Source organism: Microcaecilia unicolor, chromosome 5 (assembly GCF_901765095.1).
Source record: "Microcaecilia unicolor chromosome 5, aMicUni1.1, whole genome shotgun sequence".
NCBI lineage: Eukaryota > Metazoa > Chordata > Amphibia > Gymnophiona > Siphonopidae > Microcaecilia > Microcaecilia unicolor.
Window position 1 is genome coordinate 233,390,324 of NC_044035.1, and position 16,967 is coordinate 233,407,290.

The window sequence follows — 16,967 nt, forward strand, 5'->3', positions numbered from 1 at the left end:
CCTTTGCAGGCTTTTTGCTTCTGATGTACCTGGAAAAATTGTTACTGCATGAGTATTTTCCCGCTGAGGCAAGTTTTTCTTCATATTGTCTTTTAGCCTTCTTTATCATTGCTTTGCATCTAGCTTGCCAGTGCTTATGTTGCTTCTTACTTTATTCATTCATATCATTTTCCATCCTTTGAACAATGGTCTTTTTACTCTAATAGCCTTTTTCACTTCACCTTTTAACCATGCTGGCTGTTGTTTGATCTTCTTTCCACCTTTGTTAATATGTGGAATGCATTTGGTCTGGGCTTTCACGATGGTGTTTTTAAACAATATCTATGCCTGATTTAAGGTCCTAACCTTTGCAGCTGATCCTTTTAGCTTCTTTTTTTTTAACCATTTTCATCATTTTAACATAGTCACCCTTACGAAAATTAAATGCTGCTAAAGTAGATTTCCTTAGTGACTTCACTCCAGATATCAGCTCAAATTGGATCATGTTGTTATCACTGCTTCCCAACGGACCCAACACTGTTACCTCTTGTACGATGTCCTGCATGCCACTAAGGACTAGATCTAAAATAGCTCCCTCTCTTGTTGGTTCTTGGACCAGTTGCTCCAAGAAGCAGTCATTACGTCTACGAATTTTACCTCCCTAGTTCTCCCTCATGTAACATTTATCCACTCCCTGATGTAACATTTATCCAGTCTATATTGGGGTAATTGAAATCATCCACTATTATACCATTGCCCAGTTTGCCAGCTTTTCTAATTTCTGTAAACATTTCTTCATCTGTCTGTTTGTTCTGTCTTCACGGACAGTAGTGCAGCCCTATCAGTATACTCCTTACTCCTTCTCTTCACATGTGGAAGATGACCTCAAGCTAGCTGGACATGGAACCAACGAGCTTTGAAACCCCGAACCATCTCAGATCATGACCAGACTCTGAGTGAGACCATGATCATCACGGAACGAGTATGGACAGAGATTGTCGACAAATGGCAATGTCCAACTAAAAGAACGAAGGTGAGATCACACCAATCAATGGAGAAAGGCGCGACCTACCTGTGTGCCTGATTGGCCACTCAGCCAGAGGAGTTCACTCAACCAGGCGATACTGCCTTCCATATCATCATGCTGATCAATCCATAGACTGGTGGGTTGTGTCCATCTACCAGCAGGTGGAGATAGAGAGCAATCCTTTTGCCTCCCTATATGTGGTCATGTGCTGCCGGAAACTCCTCAGTATGTTCTCTATCTCAGCAGGTGGTGGTCACACACAGCAGCAGCTCTGGCTAGGTCTCCAAGCCTAATTTTTAGGTTTTGTTGAGTACCTGGGGTTGAAGGCTCTTCTTGAGCAAGTGCAAACCTGGTGGCGCCAGGTCCCTCCTTTTCTCCCCCCTCCCGCTGCCTCCGTTAAAAAAAAAAAAAAAATTTGGACGTCCTTAAGGGCGTTTATTTCGACGTTTATTTAAACGTTTAGTGCAGCTACTCACTGGGACACAAGGTCGTTACAGCTCGGAGCGAGAAGCAGGTAATTTTTACCTTTTTATAGCGGGCAGGGGGTTCCCCGATCGATCTCCACGTGGCCTATGGCGTCGGAGGGCGAGGGCGCGAAGAATCGCTCCCCGGACCGCGTGTGCGCTTCTAGCGGGGATGCGGGGGTCTTAAAGTCTGATTCGCCCTTGTTGGGTGTCAGTTTGGAGGCCAGTCAGTGTCCCGGGTCTTCCTCCTGTGCGGCGGTTTTTCCCGCCATAAACGCCCATCCCCCGCTGCTCGCCTCCGCCATCTTGGCCGGCCACTCTGCTCGGACGGCTTCTTCTTGGGCCGCCCTTCAGCTGGGAGACGTTAATGCCATGGCCGCCCTTGATTTGGGCGACGGCAAAAAAGCGGCTAAAGTTAAGCGCCGTTCTTCCCGCGCGGCTCCTTCGCGGAGTGTCGCGCCGGACGCCATCTTGGATGCGCAGCATGTCTCTCCCCTGCTCTTGCGAGCGCCGGTTGAGGGTGCGTCTAGGGCTGTGGCCCAGGCTGCTGAAGTGCACAGTCTGGGGGGTTTCTCCCCCGAGTTTATTTTGCTGCTGCATCAGGCCTTCCTTATGCAAAACGCTGCCCCTTCTCCCTTGTCCAATAAAGGGGTTGAGGCCCCCGGAAGTAAACGCCCTCGGGTGGATTCCCAGGCCTTAGAGGACTCTGTTTCCTCTGATGTAGATGAGGGCAGCGTATCTGAGTTCTCCCAACGGTCCTTTGGGGATTCCTTGGAGGAGACGGATTCCCGCTCGGATGGAGCGGATGACCCCTCTGCAGCGCGGATCTTTCGCTCAGAGGATTTGCCCAACCTGTTAGTGCAGGCCATGAGCATTTTGAAGATTTCCTCTCCAGAGGACGTCTCTCCCTCAGCCCCTGTTGGCTCTGCCATTATGCTGGGGACGAAGCGCCTGCCTAGAACCTTCCACGTGCATGATGCCATGCACACCTTAATTTCGGCTCAATGGGATGTCCCGGAAGTGAGCCTCAAAGTGGCTAGGGCTATGTCCCGCCTCTATCCTTTGCCTGAAAGTGAACGGGAGGCCTTTCTTTGGCCTACCGTGGATTCTTTAATCACTGCGGTGACTAAGAAAACGGCGTTGCCGGTGGAAGGTGGCACGGCCCTAAAGGACGCCCAAGACAGAAGATTGGAGGCGGCCTTAAGGTCGTCCTTCGAGGCGGCTGCCTTAAGTTTGCAGGCCTCAGTTTGCGGCTCCTACGTGGCCAGGGCGTGCCTGACGATTGTGCAGCGGGCTTCCCCCTCGGATCCTTCCTTGAGGGCTGATTGGCCGGCCCTGGAATCGGGCTTGGCTTATTTGGCAGACTTGCTGTATGATGTCTTGAGAGCCTCGGCTAAAGGTATGGCTCAGACAGTCTCTGCGCGGCGGTGGCTTTGGCTGAAACATTGGTCTGCTGACCACGCCTCTAAGTCCCGCCTGGCTAAGTTGCCTTTTAAAGGCAAGCTGCTCTTTGGGGTCGAGCTGGACAAAATTGTGACCGATCTCGGCACGTCTAAGGGCAAGAGGTTACCAGAGGTCAGGGCTCGGGCCAGTGCTCGCCCCGGTATCTCCAGAGGACGGTTTCAGGAAGCCCGTCGGTACCGCCCGGGCAAGTCGGGCTCCTCTGCCCCCTCTTCCTTCAAGAGGAACTTCTCCCCCAAGCAGCATTCCTTTCGCAGAGACCGCCGTCCCGGAGGTGTGCCCTCCGGTCCTCCCCCAGGGTCTCGTACCCAATGACGGGGTCCTGGTCCATGGCCCAGTGCAGATTGGAGGACGCCTGTCCTCGTTTCTGGGCGAGTGGACCAGAGTAACTTCAGACGCTTGGGTGCTGGAAGTCATCAGAGACGGCTACAAGCTAGAGTTTTGCCGACCCTTAAGAGACGGGTTTGTACTCTCTCCCTGCAAGTCTCCGGTCAAAGCTGTGGCAGTGCAGCAGACCTTGGACAATCTGATCCGCCTGGGTGCGGTCGTTCCGGTGCCAGAAAATCAGCTTGGCAAGGGACGTTACTCCATTTACTTTGTGGTACCAAAGAAAGGAGGTTCTGTGCGGCCTATCCTCAACCTCAAAGGGGTCAATCGGGCCTTGAAAGTTCGGCACTTTCGCATGGAGACTCTCCGCTCTGTTATAGCGGCAGTGAAGGCAGGGGAGTTCCTGGCATCCTTGGACATCAAGGAAGCGTACTTGCATATTCCCATCTGGCCTCCTCATCAACGCTTTCTGCGTTTTGCAGTCCTGGGCCGACACTTCCAGTTCAGAGCCCTCCCATTCGGGTTGGCTACTGCTCCGCGGACCTTCTCCAAAGTAATGGTGGTCATCGCGGCCTTCCTGCGAAAGGAAGGAGTACAAGTCCATCCTTATCTGGACGACTGGTTGATCCGAGCCCCCTCTTATGCAGAGTGCGGCAAAGCTGTGGACCGGGTGATTGCTCTTTTGAGCTCCCTGGGGTGGATCATCAACTGGGAGAAAAGCCAGCTGTGCCCGACTCAGTCGCTGGAGTATCTGGGAGTTCGATTCGACACCCAAGTAGGCAGAGTGTTCCTGCCGGACAATCGGATTGTCAAACTTCAGGCTCACGTGGACCAGTTCCTAGTAGCCTCTCCGCTTCGGGCTTGGGACTATGTGCAGCTGTTGGGCTCTATGACGGCCACGATGGAAGTAGTGCCCTGGGCCAGGGCTCATATGAGACCACTACAACACTCTCTGCTGCAGCGCTGGACTCCGGTGTCGTAGGGTTATGCTGTGCGCCTTCCCTTGGACCCAGCAGTGCGCAAGGCGCTGAGCTGGTGGCTGAAGACAGACAAGTTGTCTGCAGGGATGCCTCTTGTGACCCCGGAGTGGATTGTCGTCACGACGGACGCCTCTTTGACGGGCTGGGGAGCCCACTGCTTGGGAAGGACAGCGCAGGGGCTCTGGTCTCCTGCAGAGGCAAAGTGGTCTATCAGCCTCCTGGAACTCAGAGCCATTCGGTTGGCGCTTTTGGAGTTCCTCCCGGTACTGGCGTTGAAGCCAGTACGGGTCCTGTCGGACAATGCCACAGCTGTGGCCTATGTCAAACGCCAGGGAGGTACCAAGAGCGCCCCTCTAGCCAAGGAAGCCATGAATCTATGCCAGTGGGCGGAAGCGAATCTGGTACAGCTGTCAGCGGCCCACATTGCCAGAGTCATGAATGTCAAGGCGGACTTTCTCAGTCGCCATACCTTGGATCCCGGAGAGTGGCAGTTATCGGCTCAGGCGTTCTTGGACATCACGAAGCGCTGGGGCCAGCCGAGCCTAGATCTGATGGCGTCATCGGCCAATTGCCAAGTGCCGCGCTTTTTCAGCAGAGGACGGGACCCTCGATCTCTGGGAGTAGATGCTCTTCTCCAACAGTGGCCGACACAGGAGCTTCTCTATGTGTTCCCGCCCTGGCCCATGTTGGGCAGGGTACTAGATCGGGTGGCAAAGCATCCGGGCCGAATAATCCTGGTGGGTCCGGACTGGCCCAGACGTCCCTGGTATGCGGACTTGATCAGGCTCTCAGTGGACGACCCTCTGCGGCTGCCAGTGGAGCAGGGCCTGTTGCATCAGGGTCCCGTGGTGATGGAGGATCCCTCCCCCTTTGGTCTTACGGCCTGGCTATTGAGCGGCAGCGTCTGAGGAAGAAGGGCTTCTCAGACAAGGTCATCGCCACTATGCTGAGAGCGAGGAAGCGCTCTACTTCTACTGCTTACGCCAGGGTTTGGCGTACCTTTGCAGCGTGGTGTGAAGCAGGCTCACTTTCTCCCTTCACTGCTCCAATTTCTTCAGTGCTGGCGTTCCTGCAAGAAGGTCTGGAGAAAGGCCTGTCGCTCAGTTCCCTTAAAGTCCAGGTAGCGGCACTGGCTTGCTTCAGGGGCCACCTGAAGGGTGCTTCCCTGGCTTCGCAGCCAGATGTGGTACGTTTCCTCAAGGGAGTTAATCACCTGCGCCCTCCTCTGCACTCAGTGGTGCCTGCGTGGAATCTCAACCTGGTGCTAAGAGCCTTGCAGAAGCCGCCTTTTGAACCCTTGTCGAGGGCATCTCTGAAAGACCTGACATTGAAAGCAGTCTTTTTGGTGGCTATCACTTCAGCCAGAAGAGTTTCCGAGCTCCAGGCACTCTCATGTCGAGAGCCTTTTCTGCAGTTCACTGAGGCAGGAGTGACTATTCGCACAGTGCCTTCCTTCCTGCCCAAGATTGTTTCTCGCTTTCATGTGAATCAGCAGCTCTGTCTCCCTTCCTTTCGTAGGGAGGACTACCCAGAGGAATACTCTGCTCTCAAATTTCTGGATGTGAGACGAGTCATCATCAGATACTTGGAAGTGACCAATGATTTCCGGAAATCGGATCATCTGTTTGTCCTGTTTGCAGGTCCTCGGAAGGGTCTGCAGGCTGCAAAGCCTACTGTGGCAAGATGGGTCAAGGAAGCCATTGCAGCGGCTTATGTGGCCGCGGGGAAGGTGCCGCCTATTCAGCTGAAGGCTCACTCCACTAGAGCTCAGGCGGCCTCGATGGCAGAGGCTGGGTCCGTCTCCTTGGAAGAGATATGCAAGGCGGCAACTTGGGCATCGGCCCATACCTTCTCCAGGCATTACCGCTTGACTGTGGCTGCTCGGGCGGAGGCCCGGTTTGGAGCTTCAGTGTTGCAGTCAGGGATTTCTATGTCCCGCCCTGGGTGAGTACTGCTTCGGTACATCCCACCAGTCTATGGATTGATCAGCATGATGATATGGAAGGTAAAATTATGTATCATACCTGATAATTTTCTTTCCATTAATCATAGCTGATCAATCCATAGCCCCTCCCAGATATCTGTACTGTTTATATTCTGGTTGCATTTCAGGTTCAAGTTTAGTCTTCAGTTCCTTCAGGAAGACTTCGTGTTCAAGTTTTTTCAATTGGATTCTTCAAGAGTTGAGACGAGTTTGTGTTACAGTGAGCTGCTGCATTCCTCTCCCCTCCGTTTTACGGGGCTGGATTGAGACCTAAATTCTGCCGGCGCTCCCTCCCACTTCGTGCGGCTGTAGGGCAGCTTTGTACCCCTCCCGCTTCGGCGGTGTTAGGGTCAGTCAGCTCCTCCCGCGGTTGCGGTTGCAGGATAAGCCAGATCCCCCCGCATCGGCGGGGTGGTGTCCCTCCCCCGCTCCGCGGGGATGAGCTGGACGGATTCCCCTCCCCCACTTGTTTGGGGATGAGCTGGGTTAATTCCCCTCCCCCGTTTCGGCGGTGGTGAGCTGGGCAGAGTGTGCCTTTGTGGGTGTAATTCTCTAAGTGCTGAGTCCTGCGGATGGAGCTTGGATATCGACATACTGAGGAGTTTCCGGCAGCACATGACCACATATAGGGAGGCAAAAGGATTGCTCTCTATCTCCACCTGCTGGTAGATGGACACAACCCACCAGTCTATGGATTGATCAGCTATGATTAATGGAAAGAAAATTATCAGGTATGATACATAATTTTACCATTTGCGTCCCCATCAATCCAGTTGAGCCAGTGGAGACAGCAACAGGCCGGCGACTGGAGCGCACACAGGAGACCAAACCCCCATTCTGCCAATCTCTGAGCCAGCCTGTTGGAGACCCTCAAGAACCGGCTCAACAGTGAGCCCGATCAGCATTTCTGACGCTGTAGAGTGGGCATTGGACGAGAAATTGGTGAGGGAAGTGAGTGCAGGTGCCGGACCACTGAGGCGTCCAATCTCATAATCACTCCTTCAGGAGCCAGACGAACAACACCTCACCAGGAACTCACCAACGCCGCATCGAGAGGAGTGAAAAGTGCGACACACACCGCCTCATGGACCTCAGGACAAGCCGCAGATGGACGAGAGGAGTACAAGCACCGTGCGCCACAACACCTTAACAGCTAAAACACAGACGCCCCCCACGTCTCAGCCAGCTGCTCACAGCCTCTGGCTCTTTTACTAGTGGGAGGAGTGCAGGGGCCAGCTTCGTCGGCGGAGCTGCTCACCTGAGCTGAAAGAAGGTCACTACTGCAAGGAGGGAGCAGCGCCAAATCAAAGTGGCAGGAAGGGGAGAACAGATGGCTGGAGGAGAGCACTGGAACAAGAGTGGAGAGGAGAGGTACGCTAACATCTGAGTGCCCAGAGTCACCGTTATTGGGGAGAAGGTGAGATGGTAGAGTCAGCCCAGCCTGTCCGTCATCCACAGCTCCCTCACCCACAGCTCAACAGCTCTACAGCTCAACAACCCCACATCCAACAGTGAGACCAACAAGATAGCCCAGGAACTGCGCAACTGATAGTATATAGCTGCTCGTAACTCTTCACTCCCAAGCAAGAGATAATATAACAATTTCTTACCTTTTTACTTTACATATCCTCTTTTCAAGCGAACAGGTTTTTCATCTTGCATAGATTTATATGTGAACCGATCACCCTGCTCCAAGGTTTAAGAGAGTTTGTTCTTGTCAGTTTGAATGTTGAGCATGCACCGAGAAATATCAGTCCAAATACATACCAAATTGTTTTATCAATTTTATTACAATCTAGAATTCCACATTGAAGTAGGGAAAGTAAGCAGGACTTCTAGGTAACTGTATGAAACAGATACTTGAGTATGTACCGAGAAGTATTAGTCCAAATACATACTACATTGTTGAGCAATTTTACTACAAATTAGAATTCCACATCAAAGTAGGAAAGTAAGCCGGACTTCTGGGTAACAGTATGAAACAGACATTTTACATTCTAGAAATATGTAACTTTGTACCAAAATCTCTCAAGAAACTTCTCAAGAACTTTGTACCAAAAGATTTCAAGAAATATGTAACTTTGAACCAAAATCTTTTTTCCAGAAATATGTAACTCTATACCATAACTGTTCAAGAAATGTGTAATTTTGAACCAAAAATCCTTCTAAATTCTTAACTCACTCTCTCTCCTCAAATTCTGCAAAAATTAGAACCTAACACTCTACAGAAAACTTATCTATCTGCCCCCCTTATCAACACTCTATAAACAAAAATCACCACTTTTACCTCACAAATATCATACCTGGCCACGCTGCCCAGCAAGAAACTCTCCATCCACCCTCCAAGCCCAAATTAGAATTCGACAAATTAAAAGTAAATTAATCCCGGCTTCCATTCCCACCCACCTCCTTCCGCCCAGTAACCTAGGAGAAATTCAGCAATGACAGCCCTGACCCTAACCAATGTTACTACCCCTACAACAAATCCCTCAACACAAGAATATTAACAAAACTCATCAACGAAAATGTCTGACACCTGAACTAACAAATACATATACCTCAAATTCATTCTACTCACACTACTCCTCATTTCCTCTACCTCCAGCACACCTTACCACCAAACAATCAACACATACAACATCCCAATCATATCACCACACACCCATATCATCAACCTCACATTACCACACAATATCATCTGCAGACCGAACCCACAGAAACAAGAAGGCAAACAGAACAGAAACAAAAAAAGTCACGCAAACCTGACACACACAACCTCATTAAAATTCACTGCAGTAATGACTCAGCCCTCAGCTACCTACCAATACCAATCACATATATAAATGCCAGATCAGTAGTAAACAAAAAAGAAACTATCAGAGACTGGTTAAAGAAGGAAAACCTAGGAGCCGTTTTCGTCACAGAAACCTGGATTCAACTCGAAAATTACCCCATAGATACCACGAGAGAGAAAAAAAAAAAGGGGGCGGAATGGCAGAATTTCTCTCCAAATTCAGCTCTCCCCAACTTGAAATACTGTCATGCACAATACAAAACAACACCCTTCAAGACCAACTATGCTGCATCTTCTTCTATAGACCACCAGGAAAATAGCCAGAAACCCATCAGGAATTCTCTGACTTCATCTCCAACTCATGCATATCCCACTCCAACATACTGCTTCTCAGAGACTTAAACCTACACCTAGAAAACACAAACGATGTAAAATCCAAAGAATATTATAATTTCCTTCAACAATGGAACTTCCAATATCCATTTCCTCGACCAACCCACAACAAAGGCCACACTCTTGACATTATAGCACACAGATTCATAGAAATACACCACCTAGCACACAACAACCTAAAATGGAAAGAAACACCTTGATCTGACTACTTCAAACTACTTGCGACCCTATACTGGTAAGAGGCCTCCCCCCAAACCACAACCACCCACACAACTTACAAATCCCAAGGCAGAATAGACTACAAAACCTTCACACCAGCACATAAACAAGAAACAAGGCAGAAGTGCTACACAAGCACACAGGCAAACAACCAAGTAACAAGGCAGAAGTGCCACACCTGACACACTAGCAAACAAACAGGAAGCAAGTAGAAGTGCCAAACAAGCACGCAGGTAAACAACCAAGTAACAACGCAGAAGTGCTAAAGAAGCACAGAGGAAAACCTGAAGACCTTTGAAGTTGTAAAGGTCCCATTTGAGAGTCCTCATGGTCCTTATGAGAGCCTTCACTGATGATGTCATGACTTCAGGAAAGAGGCTTGAAACACACTGAATACCAGAATGAGGCTTGAAACACAGAAGAGGCTGACCAAAGGAAGACAAGGTGAGTCTGACAGTGGGGACACGACCACAGTTGTGACAGTCTGAGGGAGTATCCTTATTGAGGAGTCTTTTAGAAGTAGGGAGATCCTAGATTCTCTACAGGGAGAACTATTCCAGCAGTTGGTAATAGAACCCACGCAGAATGGTGTCAAACTGGACTTAGTGGTTACTAATGTTTCTGATGTTATAGTAGGTGATCATCTGGCATCCAGTGATCACCAGATTGTGTGGGTGAACAAGCTTCCAAGCTCAGCTTGTAGAGCATGTATTGGTAGATGTGCTCCCTGGTTCCAACCTTCAATTGAGCAGACTGCCAGGATTCTGCTGTTAGCTACCTCTGATAGATCAGATGCTGGTAAGTATGTTCATGGGATTCTGGCCTCCGGTTGAATAGGCTGCAGGATTCAGCTTTTGGCTCCCTCTGGTATAGCAGGTGTTACATAGTAACATAGTAGATGATGACAGAAAAAGACCTGCACGATCCATCCAGTCTGCCCAACAAGATAAACTCATATGTGCTAGTTTTTGTGTATACCTTACCTTGATTTGTACCTGTCTTTTTCAGGGCACGGACCATATAAGTCCGCCCAGTGCTACCGTGTTTCCCCGAATATAAGACACTGTGTTATATTAATTTATCCTCCCCAAAACGCGCTAGGTCTTATTTGGGGGGGGGATGTCTTATTTTTCTGGGATCGTGGTCGCCCCCCCTCCACCCGCCCTCCGTCGCTCCGGAACTAACCTTAAACTCCTTTCACCTTCGCAACGCAAGTTCCCAGCAGCAAGCAGCAGCAGGGCAGACCTCTCCTTCCTTCCATGCCCCGCCCTCGCCTGACGTACCATAACGTCAGGCGAGGGTGGGGCATGGAAGGAAGGAGAGGTCTGCCCTGCTGCTGCTTGCTGCTGGGAAGGAACTTGCGTTGCGAAGGTGAAAGGAGTTTAAGGTTAGTTCCGGAGTGACAGAGGGAGGGTGGAGGGGGGGCCCGGCGACCTCGGGTGGGGGGCGACCTCGGGTAGGGGGGCGCGGGGCAGTCTTGTCCGGCTCTCGGCGGCCCTGCTGCAAAAAAAAAGTTTGCTAGGTCTTATTTTCGAGGGGAGGCCTTATATTTACAAATGTAGCAAAATCGCTACTAGGTCCTATTTTCGGAGGATGTCTTTTTTTCGGGGAAACACGGTATCCCCACCTCCCAACCACCAGCCCCGCCTCCCACCACCAGCTCTGGCACAGACCGTATAAGTCTGCCTAGCACTATCCCTGCCTCCCACCCACCAGCCCCAGCACAGACCGTATAAGTTTGCCCAGCACTAGCCCCGCCTCCCAACCACCGGCTCTGCCACCCATTGTAGGCTAAGTTCCTGAGGAACAGGATTCCTTTATGTTTATCCCATGCATGTTTGAATTCCGTTACCGTTTTCATCTCCACCACCTCCCGCGGGAGGGCATTCCAAGTATCCACCACCCTCTCCATGAAAAAATACTTCCTGACATTTTCTTGAGTCTGTTGAGGTGTTGATGTGGATGTGGACCTATTAGATTGGATTGTAGTAACTGCTGATGTCAGCCTGTCAGGATGGGGAGCCCACTGTCAAGGGCAGGTGGCACAGGGTCTGTGGTCAAGACAAGAGGTGGCATGGTCCATTGATTGCCTAAAAGTGAGAGCCATTCTGCCAGCCCTTGTGCTTTTCCTTCTTATTATGAAGAGGAAAGTAGTCCAGGTAATGTTCAATAATGCCATAGCAGTGGCTTATGTCAACAAGTAAGGGGGCCCAGAGTGTGCAGCTGTTGCTCAAGAGATTCGCTGTGGGGTGGAGAATGTGTGGTAGAGCAGTGGAGTCATTTGGTATTTGATCTTATGGCATCCAGGAAAAAAAATCCAGATTTCCCCAGTTCATTAAAAAAAGGATTTAAAAAACTGGTGGAAGATCCAGCTTCAAGTAGTGGGGAGACAAAGATGATGAAGGCTGACTGATGGGATAGAGTTGGAGGAGAGTGTCCTGGAGAGAGGATCTGGGGAACAAAGGTAGAGAATGTATGGGGGGAAATGGGCTTAGAAAGAGAAAATGTGTGCGGTAAACTTTAGTTACACAAATTACTCAGAATGTACCTCTGCAGCCGGGCTGACTGTTTCAGAAGGGAACTCCTCAGTAAAGCTGTGTCATTGGAGGAGGATTCCCCACCCCCATTCAATATGCCATCTGCTTTGTTCAGCAATGGCTCTCACACTGACATTTTTTTGCCAGTGTAGCCCCTGTTTGAAAAACAGTGGAGGTCACTGTTTTAGCATGTTCCCCCTTTGAGCTTTTATAGCAAGGAACCCTGAAGGATCTTTCCTCCCAGACAGTTTCTGGTGGCTGTTTGTTCAGGAGCTATAAACGCTTCCTTGTAAGGATCCACACCTGTAATTTGAGGTGGACTAAGCCTTCTTGCTTAAGTTGATCTCACCTTGTCACATCAACCAATCTGTCTTTTTGCCAGCCTTTTCCAGGCAAGTAAAAGATAGTCACTAAATCTCTGCATAAATTAGTTGTCTATAGGATCCTTATTCACCGTCTGGAAATGACCAGTTCCTTTTGGAGGGTTAAAGCTTGGGTACATCCTGTCAGTCAGGTCTGGTCTAGCAGGATGAAAAGGAGGGTGCTAAGTTCCTTTCCTTGATTCCTGCTAGACCAGTCCAGGTCCCACTCAGCAAGATAGTAACATTCTGAGGTTCTCATCTCTGTTTACCTTGGCTTCAGTTCTTTCAGCATTTTTCTTATGTATTCTTGGTATCCAGCGAGTACCCAATCGGACAGTTCCCAACTAGGACGATTCCCTCCCAGACAATTCCCACTTTAGGGGGACAATTCCCAACCAGGACATCCCCCCCCCCCCCCCCCCCGGACAGTTCCCACCCGACAGTGACCTTGTGGACGCTGTAGCGCTTTGAAGTTCTGGTATTGTAGTATGTGGTGCTGATCTGACCCTCTTGCGGTGCGACGTGACCAAGGAGGTTTAATAGACAGGAATGGAAGTGATCCTATCTAGCTCACTGCCAGCAAGGAAGCCAATTTAGTTAATCTCAGTTTCCCCTTCCTTGTGCAGCCGTCATCGCCATACACTCAGAAGAAAGCAAGCAAACCTATGAGCTGCTGTATTCACGTTGTCATTCTTTATTGTTGATCCATCTGTAACAAGGCTGAATGTTGAGCACCTGATTCTCATAACAAATGCTACCAACACTAAAGAACGACAATGTGGATGCAGCAGCTCATAGGTTTTGCTTTGTTTTGAGAGTATGGCGATGATGGCTACGCAGGGAAGGGGAAACCGAAACTGACCTAATTGGTTTCAATGTTTTGACGTCACTTGATCTCCTGTCTATTAAACCTCCTTGGACATAACAATTTACATTTGTACCTCCTCGTTGTCTATATTGTGGAATAGGCTGATGCAGATCCCCGATGCAGGTACTGTCGCTGTTGGATCCCATTCTGACAAATTTGTTGTAGTTCACCAACTTCTGTCCAGGCCTGTTACCTTTTCTTTGCCCCTTGCTGATCCTTGGGTGGAGATTTAACCTCTTTCTGCTACCATAAAAATATATTAACCTTTTCATGAGTTATATTTGGGCACATTTCCATGGTCTGTGACTAGTGCGCAAATATATAAATGTTTGTGCTTTCTCTGTGAGTGTACCCCCTTAATAGCTGTCATCCAGACTTCCCCATTTGAATCCCTGTGCCCGCGTTAGCTGTCATTCCTAGCCTTTACTGTTCAGATCTTTGCTATCTCAGTATTTAAGCACTTTGTCAGCTCATTTCTACTGATCAAACACAAAGTTTACTGACCCTGCACTTTTAGGTGGGTATCTGGCGAGTACCTAACCGGACAGTTCCCACCCACCAATTCACCCTGCTTTGTACTACCAATGAGATTGAGGGGTACCATAATTGCTTGCAGTCCAGAGCTACAGATCACCATCCTAATATCTGGCGCTTCATCAGGGTGCTACAGAAGGAGCAAGCTATAGTGGAGGTTGAACAGGAACATCTTATAGCTGGTCATCTACCTCCTCCCCAGTGTCGTCTATATAAAGCATCTCATGAATGGCTGGTTGCATTGCTTGAAGATTTTGGTAAGAAATTTGTAGAGGATTTTCTTTGTGGCATTGCTCATAACCTTACTTTCTAGTTGATATCTTATATTTTTTATACTTCAATTCTAAGTTTGTTTCTGGTTTATTTTATTTGCATATGTTTGTTTTACAGTTGTTTGGAACAGTTGATTACTAGATTTTTTATTGTGGAGTGGTGTGTTTATGATTATTTATATTTGCACTTGTTTGTTTGACAGTTGTTTGGACAATTTTTTTGGTTTTGGGTGGGAATTGTTCTCCATGGTGTGGTGTGAGTTTTGTTTTGTGTAGCAGTGTGTTTTACTTTTTTTTTTGTTGTTGTTTTGGGTAGGAATTGTCCTCCCTGGTGTAGTGGGAATTGGTCTGGCTGGAATTGTCCAGATGGGAATTGGTGGTGGGGGGGGGGGGGGGGAGAGACTGTCTGTTGGGAGCTGTCTAGTTGGGAACTGACCTAGAACCATATTCTTACAGAGGGTTTCCTTTGAGAGGTTATTGTTTTCCTCATCAGTGTGTCATTAGTTTATACTGGCATCTTCCAAGCTGTACCACTCCCAATGTCACTGGAAAACTCAGGTCTCTGCCTCCATCTACTGGTAGAGTGCTGTAACTCGTCAGTGTGGACTGGTCTAGCAGGATTCAAGAAAAGGAAATTAACAGGTAAAAACAAATTACTCGTTTTAACAGTTTATGATATTTGCTATCTTTGATGGTGTTTATATGCATAGAATTGTAAACTGCCTTGAGTAGCCTCTTCTTCTGGAGAGGCAGTATATAAAATGTTATAAATAAATGTTTAAGCCACTGTCCAGGCCCTCTTCTCCATCTTATTATTAAGTTTCTAATAATCCTCACAGCCATCAAGGCTAGTGATTCTGTGGAGATTATTACTCACTGAAATTTGAGATCTATGGTTTATCTATTCGATTCACCCCAGCCTTCTTAGAAGTCCAATGCTGTCATGTTACTGCTCCATGTAGATTTACCCTGTCATTTTCTTGAAAGCCCTGTGCAATCACTATTTGCTGCCTCCTCCTCCTCCTCCTCCTCCTCCTCCTCCACCCAGCTTGTTGTAAACCCTGGTCATAAGACCCTGGTTTCCTACATATCTATGGCAGCTGCTCCAGTTGAGTAAATCCTGTGTTAATGATGATCAAGGTTTCAGCTTGATGATGTTTTGTGTTTCATTTAGGAGATGGACCACAATAAGGAAACGATTCGGATCCAGCAGTGGCTACTGGTTTGTCATCAGCAATTCATGCGACTCTGTACCGTTGTATGTGTAGAGATCACATTCCAGAGGCTGTTGGATTTGGCTTTTTGGTTTTGTTTGTTTTTAAATAAAAACTAACAGAACTGATTAAGATATGCAGACATACAAAAAGGGGAAACAGCAATAAGAAGATCTCTGACATTTTCAGTGGAATAAAGAGAGGAGAGACAGTGATTTTGCTTTCTCTGCTTTGCCACCAGAGAAGATCCGCAGTATACCATCAGGCTTATTTTCGAAAGAGAAGGGCGCCCATCTTTCGACACAAATCAGGAGATGGGCATCCTTCTCCCAGGGTCACCCAAATCGGCATAATCGAAAGCCGATTTTGGGTGTCCTCAACTGCTTTCCATCGCGGGGACAACCAAAGTTCACGGGGGCATGTCAGAAGCATAGTGAAGGCAGGACGCCTAACGTATGGGCGTCCTCGACCGATAATGGAAAAAAAGAAGGGCATCCCTGATGAGCACTTAGCCGACTTTACTTGGTCCAGTTTTTCTTGTGACTAAGCCTCAAAAAGTTGCCTGAACTGACCAGATGACCACCAGAGGGAATCGGGGATGACCTCCCCTTACTCCCCCAGTGGTCACTAACCCCCTTCCCACCCTAAAAAAACTTTAAAAATACTTTTTGCCAGCCTCAAATGTCATACCCAGCTCCATGACAGCAGTATGCAGGTCCCTGGAGCAGTTTTAGTGTTTGTATATATGTATATCTATGAACGCACTATTTGAACTGTGTTTTTCAGTTTGGCTGAGGACTCTGCAGCTCAGATAATTGGTGGGACAAGAAGAATGGACCATATTACTCCTCAGTTGATTAAGTTGCATTTGCTTCCAGTGGTTTGACGCACTGTTTAAAATTTTGTTGTTGCTCTTCAAGGCCGTACCTGGTGATGCCCCAGTGGCCATTATGCAGGGTCTGACGGCCTACAATCCTTCGCAGGTTTTTAGATCTCAAAGTGGGTGTTTTCTGGATATTCCGTCATTTCGCCAGGTCTGTCTTACAGAGAACCGTTTGCAAATGTTTTCTGTAGCTGGGCTCACCTTGTGGAATGCTCTTCCTTTGGAAATGCGCCAAATTGCTTCTCTGCCAATGTTTAGAAAGCAATTCAAAACATATTTGTTTCATGGATTTTATGTTGATTATAGTGTGGTTTCAGGGTGTATTTTTTTGTTTTTATTTATTTTCCCCCTGATTCTATAAATGTTGCCAAAATTGCATATGTAAATTTAGACGCGCTTCCGATTTGCGTGCGCAATTTAATAGACCAGCAAGCCAATTAGTGCCAATAATTGGCTTTTTAACAAACAGCTATTGGCACTAATTAGATTTAATTGGGACGTATGCACTTAGGCGCGGGATCCCCCCAAAAAATTATGCACAGCCCAAAAAATGGGCGGGTCATGTGTGTTTGGGGGTGGAGGGGTGTGGTTTCGAGTTACACTCATAATTGTAGAATACCGGTGCTCTGCACGTAAATTTAGGTGCAGCCATTTGCACTACGTTTTTGT

At 48.4% G+C, this 16,967-nt stretch overlaps 1 protein-coding gene across 2 annotated transcripts in view; it reads left to right on the forward strand.

Annotated features, from left to right (window-relative positions):
- CD58 (CD58 molecule) overlaps positions 1–16,967 on the forward strand; it is a 246,053-nt gene that overhangs the window by 203,365 nt on the left and 25,721 nt on the right. Inside the window, exon 8 of one of the 2 annotated variants that reach the window (XM_030203881.1) lies at positions 15,376–15,743. The exons of the other annotated variant lie outside the window; for it this stretch is intronic. Coding sequence (XP_030059741.1) covers positions 15,376–15,392 — 17 coding nt within the window. The 3' untranslated portion in view covers positions 15,393–15,743. Of the gene's footprint in view, positions 1–15,375; positions 15,744–16,967 lie in introns of those variants that run through there. 2 annotated transcript variants of the gene reach the window in all.